We start from the raw sequence: 20,842 nt of genomic DNA on the forward strand, positions 1-20,842 counted from the left end.
GCTCTGGGCTCAACTCCCATTTACTCCTGACCTTTGCAGAGCATGACGAACTACTATATTCATCCACAGCATCTCACTTGTCAGATGAAGAAATGCTGTTTAGCTGAAATTTATTTTATTTTTATTTTTTTTATTTTTTTTATTTTTTTCAACGTTTATTTATTTTTGGGACAGAGAGAGACAGAGCATGAACGGGGGAGGGGCAGAGAGAGAAGGAGACACAGAATCGGAAACAGGCTCCAGGCTCTGAGCCATCAGCCCAGAGCCCGACGCGGGGCTCGAACTCACGGACCGCGAGATCGTGACCTGGCTGAAGTCGGACGCTTAACAGACTGCGCCACCCAGGCGCCCCTGAAATTTAAAGATTAGTATTTGTGGACACCAGACAATAAAGGGAACCGGTCTGGCTTCATAAAAGTGTCTAGCAACAAGACACAGCGGACTGGAAAGATACAGTGAAGGCAAACGTGATCAACGTCAAAAGACTGACTTGAAAAAAATGACCTAAGCCACACAGGTGATTTTTTAAAGACTACATCCAAGAAAACTGAGTGACCATATGTAATTTACTTCTAAAAATGAATCAGAAGTTATACCTCGATTTTGTCCCCCTCTGTTCTAAGACAAATGACTCCAAGGAGATGGAGAGTCCTAAAGAGATCAATAGCCCACATTCAATCAAAAATAAGGGGCAAACTATTTCAGGTTTATACTTGATGGAAGATACAAAGCATCTTTTCACGTCATTAGCTCATACCTGGTAAAGTAAGGCAGATGAGGCTGGCAATCAGTAAGGTTATACACATGAAGACAATCAACAAAAATATCTGCAAGGCAAAACATAAGAGGACATTAAGGGATTCAAATGTGCTCAACATATTTTAGGACACCCCTCAATGTGTCAGCATAATCCTCCCAGTAAGAAGAAACGGCTTTTATTCCCAGGTTTCCTTCCATTTCACTTAAAAAGATTTTTATTTTAGGTAAATTTACCTCTAATTTCAGCTAAAACTATCTATTTTCAGACAATCAGATACATCAGCAAGTAACAAGGATGTATATTTTGTAATCAGCATAAAGTAAAACACAATCAGCTTACATGTTTCCAAATTAAAACTAAAAACATACAATTTCTTTTAAAAGTTTACTTAGGGGCTCCTAGGTGGCTCAGTCGGTTAGGTGTCCAACTTTGGCTCAGGTCATGATCTTGCGGTCTGTGGGTTCGAGCCCTGTGTTGCGCTCTGTGCCGACAGCTCAGAGCCCGGAGTCTGTTTCAGATTCTGTGCCTCCCTCTCTCCGTCCCTCCCCCACTTGTGTGTGCACGCTCATTTTTAAAAGTTTACTTATTTTGAGAAAGACACAGAAAAAGAGTGCCCCTATGTGCAGGACAACAAGGTCAGAGGGAGAGAGGCTCCCCAACAGGCCCCACACAGTCAGTGAGCACACAGCCTGACTCAGGGCTCAACCTCCCAAACCTCGAGATTATGACCTGAGCTGAGCTAAAGAGCGGAACACGCAACCGACTGAGCCACCCAGGTGCCCCAACACTCACTTTGTAATCACATTCTCAAAAAACAAGTTTTCGTGAAAAGGAAAGCTTCCTCTCTAACAGCGCTGCCTAATTAGACCTCTCTGTGACCGATGACGGAACCTGCGCTGGCACAAGTGGCCGAGCACACGCATCGTGGGGTCACCGGGTGGTGACGGCCACACTGTCTTTACTCTGCGTGTGCTGTTACTAGAAATGTACTTTCCCCTCACCGACAAAACCGTGATGTATTTAAAGTGTACAACGTGACTCGCTGTACGTACACATTGTAAAGGGATTCCTACCAGTGAAGTAATTAACACATCCATCACACCACATCCGCACGAGTTGTATTTACTCTTAATTAAGTTTCAATGTGAACTGTCACGTGTAGCGGAGGCTCCTGGACAGACATGTGCGCATGAGAAGCGAGCAGGCTGAGAGGAAAGTGGCTGCCCCCGGGGGCAGAAGAGGAGCATCTGCTGCTGGCCTTCTCCCTCACCAGGCCCAGAAGGGAGAGCTCTAGAGGGAAGACGGAGAAGCACCCACCATAACACTCCAAGAGGAGCCTGTCGGCCTTCGTTGCCTGAGAAACCCCTACCGACTGTCTCTCATCTGGGCCGGAAAGTACCTTTTGCCTAAGAGCCTCATCTCTCACGACTCCCCCATCGCTCACGCTCACCTGCATACACCCCACCCTCTGTTTTTTTAAATGCTTATTGACTTATTTTGAGAGAGACAGACAGACAGAGAATCCCCAACAGGCTCCATGCCATCAGTGCAGAGCCCGACACGGGGATCGATCTCACAAATCCTGAGATCGTGACCTGAGGTGAAATGAAGGCTCAGACGCTTAACCAACTGAGCTACCCAGGTGCCCCACCCCCACCCCACTCCTTTTTTTTTTAAGGTAGGCTTCATACCCAGTGCAGAGCCCAACACGGGGCCTGGACTCATGACCCCTCAACACCTGAGCAGAGACCAAGAGTCAGACATTTAGGGGCACCTGGGTGGCTCAGTCAGTTGAGCATCCGACTTCAGCTCAGGTCATGATCTCACGGTCTGTGAGTTTGAGCCCCGCATTGGGCTCTGTGCTGACGGCTCAGAGCCTGGAGCCTGCTTTGGATTCTGTGTCTCCCTCTCTCTCCGCCCCTCCCCCACTCTCTCTCTCTGTCAAAAATAAACAAACATTAAAAAATAAACATTAAAACAAAAATTAAAAAAAAAAAAAAAGAGTCAGACAGACTCAGACAGACTGAGCCACCCAGGCACCCCCTGACCACTCCACCCTCTAGATCCACTTAATTCCCTGCAGTTCCAAACTTAACCATGTCTAACCTGCCTCGTGTTTTGGCATGTGCCTGGCATGCCCTTCCACTTCCAATTTTATTCTCTGGCTGGCCTAACTTTAGAGACTTAAAAGCATCACCTCCTCCCTGAAGATTCCTGAATGCTTTCTGAAAAAGCGTTTTGTGGAGTAAGGACTGACCAAAAGTGCAACATGTTACTTATCCAGCCAGTGAGGTGAGGACCAAGACCTGACCATCGGATTTAACGAAACAAAAGCCACTGCGACCCTTGTCAGGAACAGTTCTGGTGGGGCCTGGGGGAAAGTTTTGCTGGGACAAGACACTTCCTTAACCAATCTGCTCTTTAGTTTCAACAGATGTAAAGATGAGATTACTACTCAATCTTGCCATATTAGGAAGAATATTAAATAGGGAAAACATTAAAATGCCCATTTCAGCTCTGACACATAATTGAAATGTATCAATAATGTTAATTTCTTATTTTCACCAGGGTCTTTAACACTGCTCCTTTCAAACAGCAGAGGGAGCAGCAGCATAGGGAGTCCCAACACTGTGAGCCACTTAGGAGATCTGATCAACTTACCTTAGGTTTACACATATCACGTTGCTAACGAGAGAGCTGGGGGCTCTTTTCAGGAGACTGCGAGATAGTTCTATACAGAGGACTACCTGCTCCTAGCACCAGCCACAGCAGCAAATTTCTCAATAGAAATTGGGAAAACACTTGACTTCTGGTGAAGTCTTTTTTTAATTTTTTTTATGTTTTTTTATTTTTGAGAGACAGAGAGAGAGAGAGACTGTGAGTGAGGGAGAGGCAGAGAGACAAAGAGGGAGACACAGAATCCAAAGCAGGATCCAGGCACTGAGCTGTCGGCACAGAGCCCGACATGGGGCTCAAACTCATGAGCTGCGAGATCATGACCTGAGCCAAAGTCAGATGCTTAACCAACTGAACCACCCAGGCGCCCCATGTCTAAGTCTTCTAGTACCTACCCTGAGTGGAAAATTTAAAGGCCGGCGATAAGGCTGAAAGCCAACAGGCCCCCCCTGCTGCAGTATGGCTTGGTGGGCTGCATGCAGGCCTTCCCCCACCACGGGAATAGCATTGTTGTTTCGAGCGTGCTGATTATTGTTAACTTGTTGGTTTGCACTGTTCTCGTTTTCTTCCTGGTCTCCCAATAAATAGGAATGCAGATCCCTGTGTAAAAATTACATCAATAAAAATTCTCTCTTCAGATCAGAATAAAACAGCAGACAGGAGACATACTTTCTTATTATTCCTTAAGGTAGAAAACGTACAAGCAGAATCCATACACAGCACTATTAATCCCCTCATTCTGGCCTAAATGCTGGTTCCTGCTTTAAATTAAACTTTTCCAAATTTACTATTCATGTCCAAAACACCCTGAAAATTCAGTCCAGCGCCTGTGCCTATTGTGGCAGGGAACTCAACGCGCATCCGTGGCGGCAAAAATGAGATGGCGGAGGCTGCAGGGGACACCTGCTCAATCCGATACAAGCCAGTGCGTACTTCGCAATAAGGAATCAGCAGAATGCCACACATTCTCTGGAAAAACATTTAAATCACAAAGATTCAACTTCAAGAGGGTAAAAATGTGCGTATGTTCTCTATAAAAGGATGTACAGTAATGAGAAAAATAAGCAAGACGAAGAATTGAACAAAATAAGTATCCTATGTACCTGCAGATATCACCAAATGGTCTCTTCTTCAAACTCCGATCTCCTGAGTGGGGCACAGAATGTACTCTGTCAGAAAGGTCATCAAGTGCCTACTTACAGCAAGTACCCAGCAGTTACAGTCCACGCTCGCACGAGCCCCTTCAGCCACTGCCGCGTGTGTCCCTGTTCAAGTAACGCCGGCAAGACCACCTGAAGCAGGAGCAGCTCAAGGGACAGTTCACTCACTGGAGCATCACTAGGACAATGACAAACAGCTGTGATTTACAGCGCGACTCTATTTTCCATCATAACTGTATCGTACTAAACATCTGATGGGACGACAGCAAAACTCCTTGACGCTGTCTCTATCACCTCTCCCCCATTCTCCCTTGAATCCTCCAAAACCAGTCCCGACGAGGGTTGCCAGTGACCTCTGTGTTAAATGTGATGGTCAGGTCTGGGTCCCACCTCACTGGCTGTATGGCGTATTACACAACTGGTTACTCCTTGGTCCTCAAAACGCTTTCTCACTGGACGCCCTTCTAGATCTGTTAGCTCAGGGAGCCGAAGACAACGGAGGGAGCCCCAGGCTCTGTCCTCTCTCATGTGTGCATGCTCTCTGGATGAATGCACACTCGTGTGGCTTAAATTTCTACGTTGCAGTAAATTTCTATGTACCACTCAGACGTCTTCCCTAACTCCTAACTTTGTATCCAAAGTGCAACCTCAACGTCTCCTACAGACATGAGACGTCTTCAGTTGACCATGACCAAATTCCCACTCTTCCCTTCTAATCCTGCTCCTCCACAGCCTTCCTCATCCCAGGAAATGGCAACTCCATCCTTCCAGGTGCTCAGGTCATTGACTGCCTTTATTTCACTCCAACTCAAACAGCCGGAGTCCTGCTGATGGATCCTAGCAATGCCCTAAATCTCACCACCTCTCATTACCTCCACTGCTACTTCCTTCACCTCAGCACCAAGGTCCCTGCGCCATCCTCCCAGCCGGCTTCCCACTTCTGTCCTGGCCACCTGACCCAGTCTCTTCTCATCACAGCAGCCACGGTGACGCTTCTTAACTAACCTGTATCAGATCACTCTTCTGGTCAAACCTTTCAAGAACTCCCCAAATCGCTCAAGTTGAACCCAAAATGCTTCCAGTGGCTTACGAGACTCTGTAGGATCTGGTTTTGCATGACTTCTCTGACCTCACAGCCAACCACCATGCTTTCCTTCTTCCACCCCAGCCAGACTGGCCTCCCTGCTGCTCCTCGAACGGACCCCAATGTCACCGCACTTGCCCACCCCCTGCAAGGACACTCTACCTTCAGGAACCCATATGGCTCATCCCTCAGCAGCTCCGACAGGGCTTTCCTGAGCTGTCACCTCTTCAGATCCTCATCAGTCACTTCTAAATTAAACCCCATCTTGGCCACTCTCTCTATCCCCTTTCTCTGCTTCATCTTCCAAGCCCCTAGTACTGATGACCCCAGATACACATATTCTATTTTGAGGGGTGTCTCCCCCTCACTGAAATGCAAGCTCCACAAGAGCAGAGAATTGTCTTGATTCTGTTTGGCTCACTGTTACATGCCTAGTGCACAGAAAAGGACCGGACATATAATAGGCCCTTGTTTTGTTTTGTTTTGAATGGAAGAATGGACTAAATACTGCTATACAGGCCCAAAACTGCTAAACGTCTAAGTGTAACCGACTACCAAAATGGAGCTATCCTAACAATATATATAGCCAAAGCCTAAGCTTCCTGGTTCTCACTATAACCAGACCCAAATTCACAAGGAGGGAATGAGGATTTACTCTAGTTAGGGAAAAATTCAGAGAATCAAATCTTAATTTGGATTTTGAGTAAAGATAACAAAAAGGGTTCCAGCTAAACATGAGGAAGAAGGTCATTCTAAACAGAAAGGAAGACAAGGAATAGCTAGGTGTTTTAGGGAGACTGAGCGGAGGGGAGCATGGTTGGAGGGCAGAATTCGAGTCAGACAATGCAGGGACAGGATGCTGGAAAGTCAACATGAGACTATGCCAAGCCTTGCACATGACCCGGATATTATGATGTAGATTACGGAGGAAGAGGCAGGGTGTTAAGTAAGGATGGGCTATAAATGGAGAACAAGAGGAAAGCCTAAACTAAGGAAGTGGTAAATCAAGTTGGATTAGATAAGAGACCTTTAAAAATAAGACTTAACGATATTTAAAGACTAATTAGAAGTCTGAGAAAGAAATCCAATTTCCCAGCAGCCTTCTGTTTAGGTAACTGAAAGGATGATGCAAGTCAATGAAAAAAGGAATGGGGGGGGGGGGGGGGGGGGGGCGGGGGAGTGGCAGAGACTAAGTTTCCAGGTGACTTAGGCTTTTAAATGAAAAAGATTTTCCATCCATAAGCCTTATTTCTTAATTTTAATCTACAATTAAACATATAACTATGGCTACACATTCCTTATGATGTGCTTTTCATACAAAAATGATGGTGGCTAACATGGTGTCATTAAGTATGGTAAACATTTCAATGCTGAACAAAAGCACACTTGATTTGCATAAAAATAAGTCTTTCTTTGGAAAATGCAACTGCTAAACTAATGTTTATACAATCTAAAATGGCAAAACTCAAGTATCAAATGATTTCCAGTATCTGTTAAGAAATGAATGTTTTAAATGTATACACTCTAGGTTATCAACAAAGCTAAACTAGTAAAGCTTCTAAATTTCAAAAACTCACCTATAGAGCATGACATTATATGGAAGAAAATTAGGCAGCAGACTCTTAATTATACGTATAGGAAGCCAAAGCATCAGGAGAACAATGGAGCCAAAGACAATCTGCAGTTAAGAAAAAAGGCAGAACACCACTGTTAACCATTCCTGTGAGAGACAAACAGACTTCTGAACATACCCAGCCAGGATGCAATCCAAGTGTCTATACCCACCCACGGCCCAGAGTGTTCTCACTCCACAGACTATATACTTGGGTCACTTTGTGGAAAGAATGCATTCCTGGGAAGGGTGCTCCTCTCTCTCTCTCTCTCTAGGACACAAAGGCTCAAGGAGGAGCCACAAAGGATAATCACTGCACGGTATGTGAAGAGAGGGTCAGAAACTTACAATGAACGATCAGAATCATCTGCAACTTAATAAACCACATATAAGATGTGACCCATATTAATGGCTACAAAAGTTTCCGGAAGGCACCATATTGCTTTGTAAATTTTATTGAAAAAAACCTTAGCTTTAACTAGGTAATTTCTTCTTCCAGGTGGGAAAGAAACTTCAAGATACTTCTGTTTAGAGTTTTTTGAATTTAAAAACTATTAATGAATCTCCATTGCTCCAATGCAAATGAAGTGTAATTCAAAAGCCATAATTTGGCAACCAGTTATACTACCAAAGAACTAGGGAATGTTGTTTTTAGTAAACATTTTAATTACTTTATCAAAACAACCAATAGAATAGCTATTTGAAAAATAACTTCCACCAACTTAAACATAAATAACTCAACGTATCTACTCTACCAACCCCTGACTGCACCCCCCGCCGCCAAAAAAACCCCACAAAACAATACAAAAGGGTAGCACACTTTACTCAAAAAACAATAAAAAGGTATGCTTACCACTGACAAAATAAATCTTCGGAGATGCCTATAAATGGGCAAATGGATCATTTCTTGTACTGGATTAAAATCTGGATCATTCAAATTCCTTAGAAACCATAAGACACCAGGTCGAAGTACCTGCAAATATATTTTAAATGCTATGAATACTCACCAATGTCTTCAGACTCTGTAAATGAGCTAAAATATCAACAGAAAAGCAAGCTTTTAAAACTTAATAAAATGGGTCCCAGAAAATTCACATGGCTTTCCTATGAAGAGAAGTTCCTAAATCAGAATCTATATGAAATAAACTATTTTGCTGGATGTCCATTTAATCATTCAATGAAAAAAAAATATGTAGAATTTGTCAAGAAACCTAAATCTCCAAAAATAAAAAGTTGTTTTTTGTTGTTGGTTGTTGTTTTCAAACACTGTCACTATAGGAGCACCTGGGTGGCTCAGTCAGTTGAGAACCCAACTTCAGCTCGGGTCATGATCTCACAGTTCGTGAGTTCGAGCCCTGCACCGGGCTCTCTGCTGTCGGCGTGCAGCCCACTTGGGATCCTCTGTCCCCTCCCTCTCTGCACCTCCCCTGCTCACTCGCTCACTCTCTCGCTCTCAAAAATAAATTAAAAACATTAAAATAAATAAAAATAGAAAAATAAAGAACTGTCACTATATTGTGTCATCCAGTGAAAGAATTATGTTGCAATTTATAAATGTTTTAATACAAGATCTGATTTCAGCCTCACACTCCCGAGAGGCGCTAGAAACTCTCAGCATTTTCATTTTACTGTCTACATCCTTTTTCCGTTTCTCAGTGGAAATCATCAACCCAAGAGGCTGTGGCACCGTGGTGGGGCAATGGGCGAGGCTAGGTAGTGGTCTCAGGTGGTCCAAATGCACGGAGTTGCCATGTGTAAAGCATTTCAACTGCCCAAACTCTATTTCTCCAACCTCCAAATGAGGGGGTATCTGACCTCTAAGGTTTCATCTGACACCCCAATTCCAGGATTGTGCACCACAAAAACCACCCCACTGAGAAGATGAAAAATTTCAATGTGAAACAGTTTATCACTTAACAGTGTAATTAAGAGGTTCTATATACAGTTTTGAATAGATTAAGTTAGTCTCAATCACTTGCTTCAAAAAAAGAATACAAGTTTTATTTGCAAGTAGAATTTACCGAACTTACACTATATGATTCAGGAGAACATTTTGACCTCAGCCCCCCTCCTTAATGCCTCAATTTCCCAAAACACAATGTACGCCAGGATAGCATTAAGCCATTCACACTGGATCAGTCGGCCTCCTCCGGTGGCCCTGTGCATCTCCATCACCACTCTCACTGCTGTAAGCGGACTTGTCAGATGCCTCTCTTCCTTCCCAGGATATAAAATCGGAAAGAGCGGGAATCGTGTCTCTGTTTCTCACTATTACGTCAGCAGTCAGCACCGTGTCTGGCGCAGAGGGACTATGCGGTAATATGTGAGGGACTAATGCACAGCAGCAAGTACGCTTGTCAAAATTACTCACTTTTATACTGCCCACCGCACCAGAATGATTGCACATGACGTATACTAATCAAATACGGACCCTACTTTCACTCTCTTCAAATCGGGAAAGACCGTATTCTAAAAACAGGACTAGTGAAGGTACTCATCCGCAAGTGAACTGCAGTCATAAACGACCCTCACTGTGATTCCATATTTAAGGTACTTGATTACAAACTTTACATTGTGATCCTGCAAAACCTCTGGGTATTTCCAGCACTATATTTTCTTGAACGAAGTCCAAGTCAGACTCACATCACATAAAATTTCAAGACTTTGTAGGAGAGGATGGCTACAAAAGACACCAAGTAAAACAAGTAGTTTTAATCTCCATCTACTCATCTTTCAAACTCGTTAACTATACGCAGAAATATTAAAATTTATCAATTTTTGAGACAAATGACTGAAAACAGTTTAAAGACATAAAGCTAAATTCCTCTATCAGCTATTCCTTCTTAGACTAAAATCCTTGAGAAAATTAGGACACGTGGTTAAAACAAAGTCCTTTCCTTAAAGGGACAGTGCTGGCGTCTCCCTGAGAACTTACCTCTCTTAGCAACAGAATGAAGGAGGCAAAGTAGAACACGTACACCATCCCCACCAGCCAGTGCAGAAACATGGTAGTACCTGGCGCTGACTGAAAGCTCAGTTCTCGATCTTTCAAGGTAGCGTCAAACATTTCCTAAATCAAAGCAGAACAAGTGAGAGATCTGTACCACTCACATTTGCCAAATTAACATCTCCATCTTCCAGAAAGTGAATATATCACTACGTGTATGGGTTATGACGTTCTAGGACTACAGCTCTTTAAATGTCATTTCATGGTATGACAGAAATATAACTGATATAAGACAGGATACTATTTCAAAGATAGATAATGACCCTTGAAAGTTTTCAATATTAGAAGGAAGACTGATAAACCAATGGGCGAATAAGAATTTCACTAATGCGGGGCGCCTGGGTGGCTCAGTAAGTCAGTTGAGCGTCCGACTCTTGGTTTCAGCTCAGGTCATGACCTTGTGGTTTTATAGGTTCAAACCCTGTGTCGAGCTCTGCACTGACAGTGCGGAGGCTGCTTGGGATTCTTGCTCTCCCTCTCTCTCTCTGTCCCTCCCCCACTCATACTGTCTCTGTCTCTCACAAAAAAAAAAACAAAAAAACAACAACAAAAAAAACAAATAAACTTTACTAATGCTGCTACTGTGAAAGACACATTTTTGGTTAATGATACCTTCTTTCCTTGGTTACAGGTCTGCATTCATGACAAGTTTTAATAGTAAGGTATGGGTGCTTTTCTACACACAAAATATTTCTGAAAAGTCAAAACGTGGTTATCACTGGCAGCCTTAAAAATTATAATCAAGGAACACCTGGGTGGCTCAGTCAGTTAAGCCTCCGACTTCAGCTCAGATCATGATCTCACAGTTCATGAGTTCGAGCTCTGCATCGGGCTCTGTGCTGACAGCTCAGAGCCTGGAGTCTGCTTTGGATTCTGTGTCTCCCTCTCTCTCTGCCCCTCCCCTGCTCGCATGTACGCGCTCTCTCTCTCTCTCTCAAAAGTAAATAAACATTAAAAACAATTTTTTTTAATTATAATCAAGACTAAGCATCTTAGTTAAAAGAAATGATTAAAGTTGAATTTATTAAACAAAGACAGTCTTATTAAATTGTTCTCTTTATGTATGTAACGTCTCGGCATTACTGCAAAATTTAGAAGAGTAAAATGGGTACAAAACTTCCCCACTGGTTATCAGAAAGGTTCCAGTCAAAATACTCGGACATCAAAAATCTGCACAAAGCCTCAAATAAAATCATGTACTCAACAAATACTAGTAACATTAAGACTCCACAATGATTCATTCTCAGAAAAAATAAGCAAATTACTATCCTATTGAGTTTCCTTCAAAAGGAATTCATTTTAAAGACCTCCTTTGTTGAAGCTTTTAAATTATTAGGTCATAGGATAATGCATAACAAACTCACCAGGGAACAGATATCCAGCCACCAGCCACAAATGAGAGGGAACACTCCAATTTCTACCACCACTAGCAAAGAGACCTGTGGTAAAAACAAAGATCATCAGTATCATCCAAATGGGGAGAAGCCACTTCCGGTTTTAACTTATAACAGGAATTACCTTAACAACGATATAGCAGACTCCCAGCAAGCGACGAGACCTATGAAATTTAACAAGAGTTGCCAAGCCCTGCAGCATCTAGTCAAGGAAAATCTGAGCATAACAGATACTTATTTAGGCAACACTTAATATTATTTGACAATTTATTTCATACTTTATCTGTCCTCATCCTCACTACATATATCTACAGCTTTTACTGAAAGGACAAGAGAAAAGAATCAGTTTTGTCATTAACAGGAACAACTCTTTTGTATGAATAACATCACTGAATACCCACGTTAGTTAATTAAAGGATACATGACAAATTATCAGTGTTATTGCTAAAAGTATATACCCAACTATGGTTGTGATTAGACCTTCAAAATGAGATGCTTGTACCTGGAAATAAAAATAAATAGAATTTAATTTTACCATACGGTCTACATCCCAGTTTAATAATGTACGAACAATCCAAGCAGACTAAAAGCTGTAAAACAACTATAAAATCCCCTTTGAATGACATCTCTGCAAACCAGACTCTCCCACTGCTGTATATTATGAAAGGATGAGGTAAAATCAAAGAGTAACACTCTACTCAAGCAGACAAAATAAAAGCAGAGTGAATTAAATTTTACAAAATTAACTGCTGCAAAACACTAGTCTCGTCTCTACTCTGGCCTGAGGCGGACTCGCCCAGGGCTGAGCAAAGAAAGCAGCAGCGCGCCACCCAAGCAGCCGGCCGGCCAGGTCCGTCTCAGCCCTTCACCTCCCACCCCGAGGAGCGACTGCGTACATTTCCCCTGCTCTCCAAATCCATTCCATTTTCAACTTACAGAGAGTGAAAGTTTGGACAGTGACAAATCTTTTGGGTTCCTGAATTTCAGACAGCAAGTGGTGATAGTTTGGAAAGTCAAAGTTATCAAAGCTTTATGTGAACCTTTCAAGTGTGTTCAACTGTGATATAAGCAGTTCAATTCAGCTGCAATTAAACACTGAAACACATCTCTTTGCCCTTTCAGAACACTTCAGAATCTGAGCTCTCCGGATTTACATACACAAATTGAACAGAACGTTCCAGATATGTCAGCTCTTCCTTGAAAGACTAGATCTTTCACAAAATAGACCCCTACACAAAATAGTCACTAGACCCCACAAAATAGCTGTAGTTGACCATCCAAATGTTTATCTACCTCTAAAAACATGGAGATGTCAAAATTAAAACAAATTCTTTAGAAAACACTATAGCCTATCATTCCAAAACAGACCAATCCTTTTTTTTTTTTTTTTTTTTAAGTTGACTCATATGTTGCTACTTTTCTAAATTCACTATGGGAAAGCTAAAGAAAAGGGAGAGAAGGGAGCACACAAGTTAATGGAACAGGTCAAAAATCATCCTGTACGAAAACTTTCCAGTAGCATGCCTTTGGCCCACCCAACAGGAAGAAAGACATGAGTGCATCATGGGATTCAGAGCACATCTTCCTCAGCTGGCAATATTATCTATACTGTCTTGAGCCTCTGTTAGTTTAAAAAAGAAAAAGAATGAGATAATGTTGGCTAACTATTCCTTTGTGTAAGGCAAATTGAGAAATGAAGTAACTCTTTACAACACTATCATTTACTCAACATATATCAAATCTGGGGCAAAATGATGAAAGTAAGCTTGTAAAAGTATTATACTCACGTGTTCTTCAAATCCCAAACCAACAAGGGAGAAATGACCAATATGGTAAGGGCAAAATGCTAAAAAGGGAAGAAAAAAACTCAATGAAAACTTCAAAATCAAAACAACGAACACTCCTAGTGTCAACCCACACTAAAAGGAACCAGAGCTTCTTCGAGAAATGAAAGATTCCAGAACTGGGGTCAAAAATGTACTGCCTAGGACATTCTCTATAACCGGAAAACAGCAAAGATATCAAAGTCCAATAGGCTCATGCCAAAAGGACCCAGGAACCATCATGAAGTCTCATGAAAGGACAATATGAGCATCAAAGAATGACCAAACTGGTGGAAACACACTGAATGCTTCACAAATACAGGAGTTCATACTACTCAAAAAGGGGAAAGCCAAAAACAAAACCGCAAAAGGACAAAAAGCAACAGAAGAAAAAACACTTTCACCACCCATGGAAACAGCACATCAATTCCTTACCCTGAAAACTGATAATTGGAGGGAAAGAACCGCACACCTGTCTGGCTTCTTCTGAACAAACAGCTTCAGGTTAACTATGATGTTACTTAAACGTTCCAGTTTAAAGGAAAAATAGAGACAAAGAAGCAAGGCAGTAGACAGCACACAAGAAACAAATCAGACAAATGTAGGACAAGTGACCTAGTCTGTTCAAGAAATCAATGGCAAAATAGGGTAGAAGTAGCAGAAAGGAGCAAAGAATATTCTGGATCAAAAGGAACTTAAGACTTAACAACCAAAACTAATGTGTAGACCTTATTTTCATCCTCGAACAAACCAACTGTAAAATGACATTTAAGGAGACAATCTAGGAATTTTTAGTATGATGGGTTGTTAAAAAAAAAAACTTAAATTCTGCTAATTTAGTACAGTGTGATAGACACTATGGTTGAATGAGAAAACATCCTTAAAATTTTCATAATAAAAAAATTTGTATAGTCTCTTTTCCTCAAGTATTTCTTGTCATGTTAATACAATTTTATTTTTCTTAATAAAATGTAACTATATTTTCTTTATGGCAAAATTAATTGAGCAGCACAGATTACTAGGGAAGCCACGAGGGGACTCAATCATTAAGACAAAAGAGTGAATCTACAGGATCTGGCCACCACACCTCTCTAATCGATTATATTCCATGGGTAGAAATTATTTTGAACAGGTATTCCCAACATATTTAAAATTATAAATCATATACACATTATTTTACTAATATGCGTATTATAAAGCACGAGAAATTCCTGTAAGAGTAAGAAAAAACTCTATGCAGAATTTTTCCTATTTTGTTCACACCCAGCTCTGATGATGACTCAAATAGGCTCCTGAGAAGCGCCAATTGTTAACAATTTCTATCCAATTACACAGCAACTACCAGATAAATATCCTGAAGTTAAGGTCAGTTTCTCAGTATCGTTCCCTTCTACTAGGACACAGCTGCATAGTAAGGTTATAATTCTGCAAAGTACATGACCGTAAGAGTCCAAAAATGGAGGTGGAAAATTCCAACAGAGCAACTAAAGTAGAAAAGAAATAGGAGTGTGCTTAATCCCAAGGACCATTCACCTTTAAGGAAAAGTATATTCCTAAGAAAAGGAAAACCTCTTGGTTCATTTCAAAAGATCCTAAGTATAACATATACAGGTTTCACACGAAGACAACTTTTTTTATAGCATAAGCTTAGAGGCTGGATTAAAAAAAAATTTACTTAGATTTGCTTTACATAAATGTAAAATGCTCCCGTTTCTATAATTCATGTTTTCTTTTTAAGTTTATTTATTTATTTTTTAGTCATCTCTATACCCAATGCGGGGCTCAACTCACAACTCCAAGTTTAAGAGTTGCACGCTCCTCCGAAGAAGCCAGCCAGGTGCCCCACTATAATTCATGTTTTAAAGGCGACTTGTTCCTCCAAACATTAATTCAGCATTAAGCTTTTCTTGCAAGAACAAAGACAAAATCTACACATCATTTTTTCTCTCAAAGAATCAGAACAGTTTCACACTCTATGTATGTATCAATTATTTTACATAATGAAGAATGTATGCAGAATAATCTTCATTTTCATGTTTCCACCCCCCCCACCCAACCCTCGCAAAAGGAAACAAAGAATGAGCTTCCTATCAATTTGCACCATCTTAAATAGCTACTAAAAATTAAGAATCAATGGAACTTTTTCAAGATTATTTTGTTTCAACAAGATACCTTTAAATGTTTTTGTTCTTTCATAGATAATATTCAGAAATTAGTTTTTCGTCTCATTCTCAAGTCTACATATTCAATGTCTTTTTTACAACACTTCAACACTTCCCGTTGAAGGCCTAACTGCTTTCTGAGTCACAACGTGGTTGGCAACCCAAAACGAGTGACTTAGAATAAAGTGTAAGAACATTGGGAAATCTATACTGCCCCTCCTGAGCAGAATTAAGGGGTAACTCACATGCAGAAAGAAGGAATTTCTCAAAGATCAGCCCTATCAAGAGATGTGTAGCCTGAGGTGTCTCTATGAGACACAAATCAAAGCACAATCTAACAGCCTGATTCTATCAGACTCCACTTCCTTTCCCTTGAGAGGTGCAGGAATTACATCTTTCTCAAAGCAGAAAAACCTGTGAATTCTGTCTCCTCGCCCATCTTCCTTTCTCTAATCACTCCCAACAGGAGGGACTCATGTGTTGTCACAAAATCCTCACAGTTGCAGTTGTCAGAGTGTTTGGAAATGACTTTGCATTTACTGGAATTTGGTTCTAAAGGAAATTCACACTTGGGAAAGGTTCACTTTTCTCCTCAAGCCTATATCCACCTCTGGTGACAGCTCCCAAGCCAGGGTCTCTGGGAAGGCCTTGGATAGGATTCTGAGAGAGGAAACAAGATCTTCTGCCAAAGGGAAGAACACACAGATAATCACCACAAAACTGGTTCCAGAGACAGGATGATGCCTATTCTCAAGTCAGTCTAAAACCAGCTTCTATAAAAAGAGATGGAAATGCCCCAAAGAAGCAGAGATGGTAGGTAACTATAGTCAATGTCGCTTAGGAAAGAAAAATTATCTGTATGGGTGGGGCCTTCCGGTACAGGATAACGATCTGAAACCATTTCGTATATCCCTGTGTTTAAAAACAAACAAAAACAAAACCCATAACAAGGCTCCAAAAAAACAACTCCTATCTTATTACCATAAATAACAGTATAAGCACCACTTACCAAAAACAAGAATGAAGAGTGTGTTTAAAGACACCACCCAGAAGACATGTTCCTAAAAGAAAAGAGCCATTAATAAAACATACTCAATTCTTACTATATGTCTAACGAGACTACTCCACTTAGTTAGGAGACTGGAATTTTCACTCTAGAATGTTGAGATTTCATTTCAGAAATTATGTGCAACTTACTTTTCATTACATAGCTCATACAATTAAGCCTAATAAGGCTCAAGTTCATAATGTTACATGTAGGGAAAAAAAAATCAATCTATAAACATTTCCTCTTCAGAAAGAAGCCACTACAAATTACAGATTCTCACAAAAAATACCCAGATTTCGTTTAAATCAGATGACGCTGAAAATTTCCAAATGGAGGAAAATTTAAAAATCACATTAATTCTGAACTTTTTATGAATGTAAACTGCACAGTGCTTCTTTCCACTGCCCATTTTGTTCTCATGGTTTCTGCAAGGTCATTTGATCTTCCTTGGTCCCTTTTTTCCCTATGGCACCCGGTTTTCTCAGTGGAGGTCTTAAAATACTCATTCCCTCTGGGCCATTCATCCACCCCCCCCAGTTACTTACTACGTATTATCACCTCCAAGATGACTGTCACCTCACATGATTGTTTGAGGCAGTAGGGAATCTTCCCCATGCAGGTGAAGTCATCTTAATACTCAAAAATCCCAAGTGATTTCATATTACAGAACCTGAAAAGCGCATCACTTCTCCTTTAAGGAACTATTCCTCACCTCTGAGCTGTACTCTTTACCAGTAAGTAAAGAAGATAGGTGAGGTTTGGCAAACAGTGGAAACCTAACATGAAAATGGGCCTCTCACCGGGAACACTGCAAAGCTGCTCTATTTTCACCAGTTCAGGCATGAATTAATATACTGCAAAGTTTAAAAAGACCAAAAAAAAAAAAAAAAAAAAAAAAAAGAATATCAAGTTCTTCTTAACTACAATTCTGTATTTCATTTTGTTTTCTAAAAATCAAGTAATCAATAATTACCTTTTTAAATACTATTACCTTTGTTCTTTGCCAATATTTTCAATACACAAAACAGACTTTCTTCAACATATCAAGTAATCAAAAGGCACAGGGCATGCTGACCTTTAGCGTAAAAAGCCAGCACATAATACTGTAAATTTGAAACTGCTGAGTCATTAAGATAATTAAGTCACAACTCTTACTATTAAAAAATATTGGCTTTACTTACTAGAAAAACTAGTGATCCGTCAAGTCCTAGCATCTAAAATAAATAACAATATACATGAATTAAAGATACAACAGGATTTTTTTTCTGTTTATAAAAAAGGCTCATTTTCAATTATCTGTAAACATAATCCTTACCCACTACTTTCTAAAACAGCTTATCATTTTCAGAGTAAAAAACTTACTAGAGTTTTATATCTGGGCCTCCTTTTATTCTAAATCTTATGATTATGAAATCAAAACAATTCCATCTTGGGTTTACTTCTTACATTAGCTATGGAGCCAGTCAAGATTTCAGGACCTATCAACTTGCAGTATCAGAATAATAATTCATTTAAATTGTTACTTCATTTTCCAAAAGTCCACAATGTGTTTGTATTAAAGGCCAGAAAATAGAAAAATAGTCAGTAATAAGATTATATTTTTAATATTTTCACCACAAACAATACATCACTTTTTCTAGAAATTAAAGTTCACAGTCTCCATCAAATGTTGACTACAAAAATCAGTGTATAAATATAAAAATGCCTGACTTTAAAACACAGTTTCAGGTTAAAACACTAGAACACAGGGCGCCTCGGTGGCTCAGTCAGTTAAGTTTCCGACTCTTGATCTCAGCTCAGATCACGATCTTACGGTTCATGAGCTCAAGCCCTGCATTGGGCTCCGCGCTGACAGTGAGGAGCCTGCTTGGGTTCTCTCTCTGCCCCTGCCCTGTGCTCTTTCTCAAATAATTAAAATAATTAAAAACAACAACAACACTAGAATGCATGAAAGAATCTTACTCTTTCCCACGTAAGTTCTTCTGCAGCTCGGTCCCACTCTAAAGCATTCCAGTTCATGTCATCTGGAAATATAATTGTCATTTAAAGATTACTGATGGAACCTGAACCACAAACACATTCTTTTAGTTTGGTGTTTTGTAAACCACTGATGAGAAGCTGAACCACATTACTTGCCTGTTAGGGCAGGAAGAACACATATAAACAAATGAAACACATACATAGTTAATTCTAGACTGTGGTTAAGTGTTGGAAAGGCAATAAATACGATTATGTGAAAGAGAGGAACTAAACCAGAATGAATCTGGCAAACTTGAGAAAGATGAGGAAGGCAGGGGACAAGACTTCACGGGGGGAGGGTGGCAGAAGAGACAGTATGAAAGGCAGACAGAGATCCAATCATACAAGCGGGGAAGGTAAAACTGGACTATGTTTTCTTCTTTAGTACAATGGAGAAACCACTACAAGAATTTAAGGCAGGAGGCACTAGGAACATTCTGTGCAGTGAGAATACAGTGGGGCGAGACCAGAGAACAGCAGCTCATTAGGAGCTATTGTGCTGGACGAGAGAGGGAAATGGAGGCTGCATCAGGGTGGCAGCAGGGCCACATTCTCAGAGCCTTTGAACACACACTCGCCCCTCCCGATGAAGGCCCCTTGCTCCCATGACCCAACTCGCTTCTCATCCTTCGAGGTCTCAGCTGTCACCGACTCTGAGCTACCCGGAGAACCTACTTAAAAAGGGTCTTTCCCAAGAGCATCCTCAGAGCAACCTGCACACTTATCACAATGTGTAACGAGGTACTTGTTCACTTGGGTATTCCTGCTTCTTCACAGAGACCAGAAATTCCATGAAGGCAGGGACCCGAGTGCCGGCGCCCGGGAGGCACTCCGATGTCAGCAATGTCAAGAAGGCCTACGGGGCGCCTGGGTGGCGCAGTCGGTTGAGCGTCCGACTTCAGCCAGGTCACGATCTCGCGGTCCGGGAGTTCGAGCCCCGCGTCGGGCTCTGGGCTGATGGCTCAGAGCCTGGAGCCTGTTTCCGATTCTGTGTCTCCCTCTCTCTCTGCCCCTCCCCCGTTCATGCTCTGTCTCTCTCTGTCCCAAAAATGAATAAACGTTGAAAAAAAAAAAAATTTTTAAAAAAGAAGGCCTAGACACAGTATGTATGGTGCTTGACAGGAAAACTCTGGGGTGAGAGGGGGAAATGGAGGTGGTGAGCTAGCGATACAGCAGGCTGGTGGGCACAGTCTTGGATTTTCTTAACTTTCTGGAGTCACAAACTGCTAGAAAAGAAGAGAAATGGCCTCCTTAATGGCATCTGGCCTGCCGTGTACACCTCAAGAATTCTTCTTTGATATAAAAAGCTGTGCTGACTTAATAGAAATGGAAAGGAATAAAGTATATCTGTATCAAATTCCTTTAAAAAAAAAAAAAAAAACCTAGGATCTACTACAACTTACAAGTAACTTCTTCCTATTCATTCTAGAAAAGTCCCACGCAAAGCAGGACTTTAAAACACAGAACGTGGGGCGCCTGCGTGGCTCAGTCGGTAAAGCATCCCACTTGGGCTCAGACCACGATCTCGTGGTTCGTTGAGTTCGAGCCCTGCATCAGGCTTGCTGCTATCAACACAGAGCCTGCTTCGGATCCTCTGTCCCCTTCTCTCTGCCCCTCCCCCGCCTGCACTCACCCAAAAATAAACATTAAATAAATAAAACACAAAATGTACCCTGCTTCACAGGAAAAAAAAAAAATTACACGTATGTATATCCAGAAATGCAAGTTTGCAAAACAGAGTAAAAACAGGCCGGAAATACAACTCCAAGCCCATAAAATTTTGAAAATTCTAGTCCTTCTCCTCAAGGAAAGCTGGAAGTGGGTTCATGGTCATGGAGGGAGCAGAAGGATGGGCCAGCGGCCATTACCCTGGGCCCCGTTGTTGGCATCGGCTGCATCTTCCCCGCCCGCGTCCTCTTCCTCCTCGTTGTCCTCCTCCTCTTCTTCTGCCTGATCGTCCTGGGCATCAGGGTTTTCTCCCACCACCGCGTTCTCGGCCGGCGGGTTAGCAGGCTGGTCAGGGGCCACATTTTCAGCACCATTGCCTCCCGCTGGAGCCTAAAGTGACAGAGAAGCCCAGAAATTTAGCTAACTTGT

At 41.4% G+C, this 20,842-nt stretch overlaps 1 protein-coding gene across 2 annotated transcripts in view; it reads right to left on the minus strand.

Moving 5' to 3' along the window:
• MARCHF6 (membrane associated ring-CH-type finger 6) overlaps positions 1 to 20,842 on the minus strand; it is a 77,102-nt gene that overhangs the window by 21,213 nt on the left and 35,047 nt on the right. For both annotated transcript variants that reach the window (XM_043601039.1, XM_043601033.1), the window contains exons 7-20: positions 20,614 to 20,803; positions 18,689 to 18,750; positions 17,908 to 17,940; positions 16,688 to 16,739; positions 13,481 to 13,539; positions 12,115 to 12,195; positions 11,818 to 11,886; positions 11,664 to 11,738; positions 10,228 to 10,362; positions 8,146 to 8,265; positions 7,258 to 7,358; positions 4,637 to 4,774; positions 3,832 to 4,036; positions 758 to 827 (exon numbers count right to left, since the gene is read on the minus strand). In XM_043601039.1, the coding sequence (XP_043456974.1) occupies positions 758 to 827; positions 3,832 to 4,036; positions 4,637 to 4,774; positions 7,258 to 7,358; positions 8,146 to 8,265; positions 10,228 to 10,362; positions 11,664 to 11,738; positions 11,818 to 11,886; positions 12,115 to 12,195; positions 13,481 to 13,539; positions 16,688 to 16,739; positions 17,908 to 17,940; positions 18,689 to 18,750; positions 20,614 to 20,803 (1,390 nt within the window). The remainder of the gene's footprint in view (positions 1 to 757; positions 828 to 3,831; positions 4,037 to 4,636; positions 4,775 to 7,257; positions 7,359 to 8,145; positions 8,266 to 10,227; positions 10,363 to 11,663; positions 11,739 to 11,817; positions 11,887 to 12,114; positions 12,196 to 13,480; positions 13,540 to 16,687; positions 16,740 to 17,907; positions 17,941 to 18,688; positions 18,751 to 20,613; positions 20,804 to 20,842) is intronic.

This window comes from Prionailurus bengalensis, chromosome A1, assembly GCF_016509475.1.
Source record: "Prionailurus bengalensis isolate Pbe53 chromosome A1, Fcat_Pben_1.1_paternal_pri, whole genome shotgun sequence".
Lineage (NCBI taxonomy): Eukaryota > Metazoa > Chordata > Mammalia > Carnivora > Felidae > Prionailurus > Prionailurus bengalensis.